The sequence below is a fragment of the Buteo buteo genome, chromosome 4 (assembly GCF_964188355.1).
Source record: "Buteo buteo chromosome 4, bButBut1.hap1.1, whole genome shotgun sequence".
Taxonomy (NCBI): Eukaryota; Metazoa; Chordata; class Aves; order Accipitriformes; family Accipitridae; genus Buteo; species Buteo buteo.
In genome coordinates, this window is record NC_134174.1 from 38,266,790 (window position 1) to 38,278,285 (window position 11,496).

Below are 11,496 nucleotides of genomic sequence, written 5' to 3' on the forward strand. Positions count from 1 at the left end.
TTACTCACTTTCTCATGTTCTTTTATTTTTAATTGGAGTATTTATAATGCAGCAGATAACACATGCCTACATTCATTTAAGATTTTTTCCCATCAAGCCAAGAACTGATGGATCCTGACATTTAAATTGGTTTCCTGATTCATATAGTTCTAAGTAGAAATTTACATTTGTGTTGTTTTCAAACATTTGGATAGTATTTAACATTTGCTTTTCTGCACAGCTTTAGGTAGTTATATTGAGACAAACAATCACCAGACTACCAGCTTCATTAGTTTTCTTTCTTAATGTGTTTTATTCATTGAGCATCTATTTTTTTCCTCAATGCTCATTGATTTCCTGACAGTTGTTTTTTGATTTCCATTAGATAAAATGGGCTGCCTAGTGCAGATCATCAATATCAGAGGTAGTATTTACTGCAGGATCTGACCATACTTGATTATGTTAGGAAGGTTTAATAAATGTTTTGATCTGCGTAAGGCCTCCTCTTGGATCTGAACTGTAATAGCGCATGTATATTTTTTTTAACATATGGCTTTCTGATAAAAATATGGCTCATCTGATCTAAGCCATTATTTGTTCAACACTGGATGTGACTTTTAGAATAGGGATTGCTCACTGCAGTGCTTTACTTCCTCTCCCCATTGGTCGGAGCTCAAAACTGAAGCATAATGACAAAGACCACCAGAGCTGAGTCTATTTGGTGAAGTAGTCCGTAAGAAAAGACTTTGATGTAGACAAAGAAATGAGCCATGAGATGTGGTGCTTTGTAACTTGGATATGAACTCTGGCCAGAACAAGAGCATGTAAAGTCTTGAACAATGTCTCAGTTTTATTTTAACTTAATGTTTTAGTTTGAGCTCTCATTTATGTAACTTTTGCTCTGGTTTTGGATCAACCTTATTTTTTTTTTTTTCCCCAAAGTCTGCGAGAGTTAACACTTAACAGCAAGTTACAGCACTGCTGCTGTTGTGAAAAATTCATCTAAATCTATGTGTGTACTCTCAAGTCTTCTCATGTTCTTTTGGCAGACCTTACAAAGACAGATATTGGTTTAACTTGCACTTAAGTTACTCTTGTTGTAAACTCAGCTTAATTTCTTAGTTGACTCTGAAAAATCAATACTTAATAAAGAGAATTAAATGACAGTGATATGCTATGGGATATGGAGCTAGTCTTTTAGTATGTGATGTTTTTCTCTGAGCTGATGCTGACTAGAAACAAGATGGCTTCATTCTTTATTTTTGTAAACTAAGAGCTACTAAAAGAGTACAGTAGTTTGTCATGTGTGGTTTTGTCAGAATAGAGTTGCATTTGATGTGTGATAACCATATGAAGTCTTTTCTAGTTCACAGATACTCCCTGCACAGTCATAAGTGCTAAAGGTGTTTCTCCCTTTTGTTCTAAAATGCTGTATAGGGTTATTCTGAACTGCAAATTCTCTCAGTGGTTTCATTTCATTATAAGCAAATTTCTTACACCGGAGAATAATCTTTTACACTTCATAGGGAGTCATAAATTCTTCATTTCTGAGTATGTTTTAGAAAACTGAGATTATCAGTATCACAGTTTCACTCAACCCAAATAAATACCTTTTGTTGACTACACAGGCTTGACAGCGTATTGCAATGACAAAATAATTTTCATAGTTTAAAAACTTGCTTTTTCATTTAATGTTCTTAAATATATACGCTTGTCCTTTCAGAATTAGTATATGGATCTGTAACAAAGACTTCAGAACCACCAAAGTAATTGATATAATTGGATATAACTGGATAAGTTCCATAATGCATTATGATATTTTGCCATGATTTTTTTTTAGTCATGAATTAGAGGTGCATGATTGTGTATAAAATATGGTTTCATTCAAGGTCACAGATGATGTGAAAACTAAAGTTGTCTTAAGGGAGGAAAAAAATAATCTGGCTTTATAAATTGAAGACCTGGTACGTAAACAAGCCAGATTCCAGTTAAGTTAGGGGTATTTCCACAAAATTTTACTATAAACTTAAGACTTTCAATACTGAAAAAAGTATGTTTATGTAACTGGGAGAAGTTGGAAGATCTTGTCTTGCTCTTCAAACCAGAGGATAATTTAACAATTACTAGCTGCAGGGGCTCTGTGCAACTGTCTAAAGATTGGAAAACTGTTGTTTTATTGAAAATGCAAAGGAGATGATCTGATAAGGCTTCTCATAAATACATAAATTTAACTCCTAATGATTGTGAGAAAGTACTATTTAGCTGAATTGGTGTTCTTATTTATCTGAGAAAATGAAGTTCAATAGGAAGACTGCTGTCAGCTTTAAAAAGACCCCTGTAGGATTAGTGGAAGGAGGGAAAAGCATGCATCTTGCCTCATGTAAATGCGTGCGATATCGAGGCGCTACCATGATAGTACTGCGGTTCTGAACTTACACAATAGGCAACGACAGAAGGAGTATGGGGCATTTCACCCAGTGTAGCGTTGCTGCACCTGCAGTAGTGGAGTTCCGCTCTGCTTGCCCCTGCGGTGTCTCTGGTGCCGCTTGCCTCGCACCGATCTCTGGACTTTGGCTGCACTGCTGCAAGGGTACTGCAGGAGAGGAGTCCCTGGTGATAACATCCTTCCCTCTGGGTAAAAGGGATTGAAGGTGTAGGGCCTGTGAGGATAGTTGGGTCCCTAGAGGGATTTGTATTATGCTTCTACCACCCTCACTGGGTATGTCAGCACAGCCATCCCTTCAGGTGTGAGTCTCGAAGAGTTAAATGGGATCACATCAGCTGGGTGCATGGGGCAAGACAGCCCAGATCCCTCCAGACCCCTGTATGACAGGCTCTATTGCTCTTCATGTGATGCTCCTTTCTGTATCAGTGTCATGGTTTAACCCCAGCCAGCAAATAAGCACTATGCAGCCGCTCACTCACTTCCCCCCCTCCCCAGTGAGATGGGCGAGAGAATTGGAAGGAAAAAGGTAAAACTTCTGGGTTGAGATAAGAACAGTTTAATAGAACAGAAAGGAAGAAAATAATAATGATAGTAATAACAATAATGAAATTACAATAATAATAATAAAAGAATTGGAATATACAAAACAAGTGATGCACAATGCAATTGCTCACCCCTCACCAACCGATGCCCAGTAAGTTCCTGAGCAGCAATCCACCCTGCCCCAGCCAACTCCCCCCAGTGTATATACTGGGCATGATGTGACATGGTATGGAATATCCCTTTGGCCAGTTCGGGTCAGCTGCCCTGGCTGTGTCCCCTCCCAGCTTCTTGTGCCCCTCCAGCCTTCTTGCTGGCTGGGCCTGAGAAGCTGAGAAATCCTTGACTTAGTTTAAACACTACTTAGCAACCATTGAAAACATCAGTGTGTTATCAACTTTCTTCTCATACTGAACCCAAAACATAGCACTATACCAGCTACTAGAAAGAAAATTAACTCTATCCCAGCCAAAACCAGGACAATCAGTAGCATGGAAATTTCACATGGTATTGTATATCATTAATGCCCAGAAGATTGTGAAGCCTGATTCTTGACAGAAATTTTGACCATCGTTTCATAAGGTCTATAGCAATTCAAAATAAACAGTAGGATATTTTTAATATCTTCTGTAAAATGAAACTGCATTGTTTAGTTGGAATGAATAATAAGATTCATTAGGTTCTGTTCCCCTATGCGAGCTAGTTAATTAGACCCTTTAAAAGCTGAACTACTGAAGCTTTACCAAATCCATAGCTGGTTCAGTAGTTTAATTAAAATATCATTCCCAGATTGAGATTAATTTCACATGTGAATCATGTAATTTATAATTTTAGCTATGGGTTTACAAGAGGTTTTGTGATTAAAGAATGCAGCATTTTATTAGGTCTCTGTTTAAAAATGTGAAAGATTCTTGAGCTGAGCTATGAACAGCTTTCTATTTAGTTTCCAGTAGCAGGTGGTAATGCAGTACGTATGCTATTTTACTTAAAATTAATCTTTACAAATACAATATTAATCACATTTTAATTAACTCTACTTACTGGGTGGAAAAGGAAAGAATTAATATCAGAACTGCACCCATAGGCTCTGAAATAAGACAAGCCGCAATAGATTAAATCATTGCTGGGGTCCATTATTTGGACTGTTGTAACATTACCTGAAATGAATGTGTGATTGATTGCATGCATCTGTGACACTCCAGCCTCACAGTACTGGTTGGTGAAAAAGCTGCACTCTTGTAATAGTTTGGTGCTACCTAAAAGGGTCTTGGTTTTTCTTCTCCCCTTCCCTGTTCTTGGCCGTATGGTCTGGTGCCCTCCCTTACATCAGCTCTGGCTTTTGGCAAACCCTTCACTCAGCCAATTCAACTGCAGATCTAGCAGAAAACAGTTAGCTTTTATTCTTTTGTCATATAAATTTTCTGCCAGGTTGGTGAATGGAGTTGGCTCAGTGAGATGTCTGATGAGCACCTGAGAGCTGCAGAAAAGTCAGGAGATGGGTGAGAAGGGAGAAAATGTAGCTGTACCAGAGCCACTTTCTCCAGTTGCAGTGGGTCATTGGCTTGGTTCAGCTGGACCATTGATCAATGCCCCAGATGATTTCTCAAGATGAGTCTTCAAAAATCTGTTTCCAAGATAGGAAGCATTCTTCTTTCTTTTCCATATAGGAAAACAAAGTCTGTCTATTTTGTAATGTTAGCCATTGACAGAACTTGGGGATGCAGCTTGGTCCAGCGAGTTTGACATAAAGCTGGAAGTTGAGTAACCTCAATTGCATTCTTGGCATTGCCACTCACTTTTTATACGTCAGAACGAGACATCATATTCCATGCTGCATGCTTCTATTATAGGTAAGATGGACACCTTAAATTGCGCAGTAAGAGGCTGCAGAACCATAGATCTCCTGGCAGCTAAAAGTTGGGTCAGCTCCTGCTTTGTGTAGCTTACCTAGTGAAAGGGTTGGCTCCATTCCTTCTGAAGGGTGGTAGAGAATGGAAATTGTGACATGCTAATGGATGCTTTTTACCCTACTATTTGTGACTCGATGCAAGCAGCTTAAACCAGGATGTAAGATGGTGCTGTCGTCTTAGGCTGTCGCACATATTTATTGAATAACTAATGGTTGCATGGTGCTTAGGGACGGATACAGACCAAAAAACCCTTTGATTTTTAAGCACATTGTTTATCTGGAAAATAAGGGTGGTTGTCACTAGTGACTCCAGCAGAACACTTCAACATTCCTGAGCTGCAGTGCCCAGTATTCTTTACTTTGTTTTAAAAGTGGAAGTAATACTTACCCACCTATTGTTCATACTGCTGGTGGTGTGATTATTTGCTGTAAACTTAGGCTGTATTTTTCCCTTCAGCAAATTGTTTTATCCTGTATTCATGTGTGTAATCTTTTTTGTTGTTTCAGCCTTAATACAGATACTGGCAGCTGCTGAGGCTGGACGTGATGTTGTTTATTTTACCTTTGGAGATGTGGAGCTGATGCGAGATATTTACAGCATGCACACTTTTCTCTGTGAGAAGGGCCAAACTATTGGTGAGCATAAAGAAATCTTTTCGTGCAGCAAAGAGACTTAACCATCTCTTTAAGTAGAAATTGTCCAATAAGAATTACTGTCATCAAGTCCTGAGCACAAGCAAATGGGTCTCGGTTTATTTGTACCTGTTTCCAGAGTGGGGAGCTCTTCTGAGTCAGGGTCCACTGCGCAGTGTTAATCTGTTAGAAGACTTCTAGAATCCTTTTCTAATTCACTTGGGAGTTATGCTCCAGAATTTGGAAAATAGAGATACATGTGGTAGACAGAAGGTTTGCAAAAGTTTTTAATATAACTCAAAATGCTTTAAAAAGGGAAAATCTGCTTACGCATTCTTGATACAGATTTGTCTTTTAGTGGTTCTGGCTTGATCCTGCAAGATGTGGTCAGATGTGTTATGCAGTAACATACAAGAATACAAATACAAGAAAAGCAACGTATCCATTGCCCCACTATAATTGTCAAATGTCTTTAATTTCTGGGACAGAAGCACAAAGCTACTTAATTGGCAATACACTTTTAAGTAACACATGTGCAAGCCTAACGTTCAGATAGCTTGTGCAGAAATCTCAGCAGGAAGTTGAGGGAGCTCACTCTATGTTTTGAACAAACTTGGAAACAGTTACATTCCCCTCATACAGTTGTCTACCTCCTGTTTCACTGCTCATTTAAAGAGATACTCCTAGCCACTATCTCAGTGTGAGTGTGCATTTCTAGTCTTCATTTGCAATCATACATTCTTCATATGGCATGATCTTACATGGTTTTTATTTCTTTTTATTTTTAAGGGGACATTTATAGGCTGTTACTGAGATATTACAATGAAGAATGCAGAAGCTGTTCTACTTCAGGACCAGATGTCAAGCTGTACTCCTTCATGTATAACACCATTGAGTCCTATGCAGATTCTACTGATGATGATGATGAAGAAAAAGGGTTGTGCTTCGAGGATTGAAATAAATGTATTCGACCAGAATATTGTTCATCTCCTCCCACTGGTATATTGTGTGAATTGCTGGGTATAATGTATGAATTGGCTTAACTTAATATATATTGACTGCATTGGTAGTTATGTATAACACCCAAACAAAAAAAAACACCTTTGAGAGACAAGATTTTTTTGTTTGATGGTTTCATACATGAAAATCTTGTTCATATGTGTACAGAAAAGATTTCTTCGGTAAATCTGGTTTGCATTATACCTTGTTAAGCAGGATTTTTTGGTACACATTTGTACTTCAGTCAAGAGATTGCTGAAAGACTTCAGAAGATTTCTCTACACTCCTTTGCCTTTATTTTTCAGAGATCTTACTTAGATTTCTCATGTAAGCTTAGTGCTGGAGTACAGGCAGCCATGTAACTCTGGGGATGATTTTAGAGAGAAGGGCTGTAATGATCATTTTTACTGAAAATTGTCATAATTTGATTACCTCCTTAAGACTGCCATGGTATCTTCATTGTTCTTATCAACTTTTAAATTCATTTAACTTAAAATGTCCTGGTTTAAATCTATTTTTTTAATAAATGGTTAAAAATGGGAAGATTGTGGGGGAGCTATAATGCATTTCACAACTGCATTGTCTTTATCAAATCAGACACAAAAGCTAGCATGAAGAAGTAGAGAAAAAACAAAGTATGGGAGGGTGGGAAAATGAGAAATGTGACCAAAGTTAGCAGAGGGAAACATTTTCACCTGACACTCTTCAATACCATTTTGCTGGTGCTATCTGTTACAACGTTGAACAAGGTCTTAGATGTGTTAGTATATTTGGAGTTTCTCAAGGTTCACTGTTGTTGGCGATATCATTTGAATTGAGGTCTGCTAGTTGTGTTTATATTGTCATATCAGTTCTCCTTTATCACAGTACGCGTATATGTGAGTATAAGATCCCCATGGGATAACGTGAGTGAGGAAATGGAAATCACTTACGTATCAGTGGGAGGAAAGTCTGCAGGATACAGATAAGAACATGAGGTCTTGCTAGGAGTTTGTTCCTGTGTCTTTTTAGGCATGGGAATAATAACAATGAAGAGAGGGCAAAAGATGTGTAAAAACTGTGCTATTACTATCTCTGTGAATACCAAATTAGTGTTGCTTTAGTACATTAATAGTTTACACAAAGCTGCAGATACATCTGTGATAAAACTTTTCCAGGTCTATGTACTATGTACAATCCAATGAAATGTTTGTCTCTTAGTAGTTTAAACCCAGCTTAAGTTTAAGCCCAAATTGCTAAGTTTAGCCTCTTCTGTGTTAGATTTTCTGGTCTGTCATGGTTGCTATTACAAGTTTAGTAATACAAGTAAAAACTGCAGCAGGAAATGTAGTGAACTAGGGCTCTAATATCAACAAATCCTGTCGGCTAATGTCAGACATAAACCTCTCCAAGCCTGAAACTTAACATGGTAATTAAATGCTGGAAGCTGTTGGCAGTCTGGCTCACAATAAAGCACTCGCTGCTTGAGCTGCTCTGGTGGAAGCAATAGCAAAGGGTTTGGGTCGTTTGTAAACACCTTCAGAATGTGCTGCATCTTTGCATTAATGCTAAGTGGGCAGCTTGGAAGCATGTTGCTTGGAAGGTGACAGACAACAGCAGTTCAAGGGTTTCTTTCTATTCTTCCCACCAGCTGTAGTTTTCTCCACCCCCATCCATTATAAGGAAAAGATTTGGGCTAGAATTTCAGGCCTTTTTCTGTGTTTGCAACCTGCGTCCTCAGAGTTAGCAGAAATCTTTTCTCCTATTCCTGGTGTTTCAGTGTTGGCTCAGATTCTGGCAACAGGCGTAACAGTGTTTTACAATAAGCTCTTACTTGAGCATTTAGGTTCAACTACGATAGTGCTTCTAGATGCGTTGCTGATGATAAATGTACCCTGTTAATTAAGTGGTGGAAAATTGGTGCTATCTGCCAAACGTTCTTCACCTTACACTCAGGATTTCCTATAGAAAAGGTGAACAGAATTTGTTCCTAAACAACTGGAAGAAAATACAGCAAAAAGCTTTAGGTGGCTAGATATGACCTCCCCTTTATTGTAAATAAATGCACCTTTATTAGTACAATATTAATTTTCATTGTAAGGGGAAGTGATTGGTCAGGTATGAAAAATGTACCAAAACAAGATGGCATAAAATTCTACTTCAACTCTAGAAACAGAAAAATATATTTAATGTTGGAAAGATTCTCTGAAAATCATGTTATAAGGTATCCAGTTAAGACAGTTTTTGCAGTGTCAGATGTTTCCAGGATAATCCTAGTCATTTTATGCAGTCCGTATTTTCACTGATATCTGAGAATTTTCTAATGTGGGGAAGAATGCCTTTTATTTCTTTAGGATATGTTTACCATACTTTTATTATTTTTTTCCCCCCTGTGAAATATGGTTGTACAGACAGGAGAAAAGGAAAGTAATAACTCATTTTCTGTTTAATGTGTCATCTAAATAAGAGTGATATATCCTGCATTCTACTGTGTGTCCCTGATCTCGTAAAGGGCAATGTTGTAAGAACACTTTGAATATGACTTTGATCACAGACAGGCTGAAGATTATATTTTTCTTTATTGTTTTGGAGGGTTTTTTTAAGCAAAATAGCCCAGAGTTAACAAATTATCAACAGTGTTACATTCCCATGACTTTCTAATTCAATAAAGAGCTAAACTGCCCAGAATGCTGCATGTGGAAGCAGGAATTTTGCATCAGCCCAATACGTGCTCTGCATCTTTCTTTCTTTTTCCCTCCACCCACAGCTCTCCATTTATAAACTACCTGAAACGTTTTCTTTAGCTAGAGATGCCTTTTGGTGCTCTGTTTGAACTAGCATGGAATGGAGATGTCAATGACCTCTTTGTGCAGCCTAGTAAGCTTCAGTTTCACTCTTCTAGAAACCTGTTTATGGAGTATTCCATTTTTGGGTTTTTTATTACTTTAGGGATGTTTGCTATATGATTTCAAATAAAAATAAACTTCTTACCAAAACTTTTGTTTTATACTTTCTAGCAGCTAAATCGAATGCTTAATATGAAATGACAACAAGCAGTCATGTAGATTGCAATGTCGCCTCGTGGTCAAGTTTGGTGTCGGAGCACTTCTGTTGTTTTACAGCTCTTGCACCTAAGTTCCTCAGTTTTGAGGTGTTCTTATCTAATGATGAGTACCCATTACTGTATATATTAATTTATAAACTGTTGAAGTGTTCCTGACGTTCTTCTAAACTTACAGTTTATGCACCATTATATTATATTGATTTTTCTGGATCTGTATGCTACTGTTTACATGATTTTGTAGGAATACGATTAAAAAATTCTGACTGAAGCAATATTGTGTGCTTTGTCTCGTAATACACTTTACAGGACAGAGAAATTGCAGCACATTTGAATGTACATGACACAATACAAGAGATAGTTCTAGCAGTAAATTTAATAATGCAAGTATTTTGACACATAAAATATAGCTAAGTAATTTATTCTTACTGTACAATATTGTAGCGGTTGCTCCCGTCTGCGTAGCAATCTAAAAAGGAAGTAACTACTGTAAATTGGAAGGGTGTTGGCATGAGTGTAAAATTTCATATGGGTGTATGGCTATATGCAGACATTTCAATGTTAATTTCCAATTTGCTTTTGGTAAGCAAGTAAGTGTTTGATTATTCTTTGAACTTCATGAAGGAAATACAACTAAATAAAAGCAAATAAAACCCTAAAAAGAAATAATGAACACATTGCATAAATGTTTACATGGTTTGTAAAAGTGAGACTGACATCCTCCTAAATGAAAAGATTTAGAACTATTTTTCAAAAATCTTGTTTTAAGCCAGTAAGGAACTCTTTTTTTAGCAATACAGAAAATTAGGATAAAATACAATTTCTGATTGCTCCTAAGGTTTTAGATGTAGCCAGGCTTTTTAAAGTTTGCAGTGTTAATACTAAAGGATTTAGTCTGTAGCCCAGCAGTGCCAGTAACGAAGACGTTGACCAGCAGGCACATCCACCGAAGCGGGAGTGCGCAGCTTGGTCGTGGCTGAGCAGGGGTGCCCCGTGCAACACGCTCGCTGGCTGCTGCACGCTAGGTCTCGGTGCATCCCCACGCGTGGTTTGTCATTCCTGCTTTTAGATTTAACGCTTCTCATGTAAACAGCCAAAATGCTATCGCTCTCTCTGAGGGGTGTTTGGGTAAGTGTTGGATAATCTGGAGATGACGGACTGCTGGTAGCGTGATGGCTGGGTAGAGAAGGGTTGATGCCCTTCATGTTGTATCCGGTAAATCCCAGGTGATGGGGAAGCAGGAGAAGGCGCGCATGTTCTCTGCTGCTGCAGTGGGGAAGCAGCTGCCAGTCTTTCGTGTCCCAAGCTGTCACTGATCTAACTGTAATCAGCAAACACCCTCAGGAATATGCTTTATTCATTCTTAAAAGCAACTGGAGCCTGTGGAGATAACTCCTTAGGGATAAAGCACAATTGCAAGGGCTGCTTCCCCATGGACTTTTCCAATTTTTCTTCATTGCAAACCATTGGCTTCCCACCTATGTCAGTACTTGGATAGAAGAGTCCCAGAAAACTGAATTTCACAACTTTTGACGTTTACATTCCAGTCTGCATCCTCTCAGCCTAAGCAGCTTTCTATGACAGAAGGATGGACAGATGGATGTCAGACCTTGGGATACCAAAAGCTGTTACAAACTCTGCAAGGTTCACCGATGTATTTGTGTATTAGCCAGTGTAGGGTGATGTAATATTTGCTCTGGATGGATGACTGGAGGTTTTTTCCTTTCTTTTTTTTAAACCTGCAAAAAGTCTCCTTTCACTATTTTGTGGTATATTTTTGACAAGAGTGAGAACATCCATAAAATCATGGAAACTGCAAGATGCTACCGCTGTCTGAAGTTGGTGGGGTTTTTTAACTACAAATTGAGTATTTATGATCTTGTTTTGTGCTAACAGTGTTTCATGCTCGTTTATCATTGCTTAAGTGAGTGTGACCTGGAAGCTGCATAG

General features: G+C 38.1%; 1 protein-coding gene across 4 annotated transcripts in view; it reads left to right on the forward strand.

The window, feature by feature from the left end:
* PARG (poly(ADP-ribose) glycohydrolase) overlaps positions 1-9,817 on the forward strand; it is a 75,031-nt gene extending 65,214 nt beyond the window's left edge. For all 4 annotated transcript variants that reach the window (XM_075025595.1, XM_075025593.1, XM_075025594.1 and 1 more), the window contains 2 exons: positions 5,382-5,510; positions 6,297-9,817. In XM_075025595.1, the coding sequence (XP_074881696.1) occupies positions 5,382-5,510; positions 6,297-6,463 (296 nt within the window). In that variant the 3' untranslated portion in view covers positions 6,464-9,817. The remainder of the gene's footprint in view (positions 1-5,381; positions 5,511-6,296) is intronic.
* Positions 9,818-11,496: the final 1,679 nt, after the last annotated feature.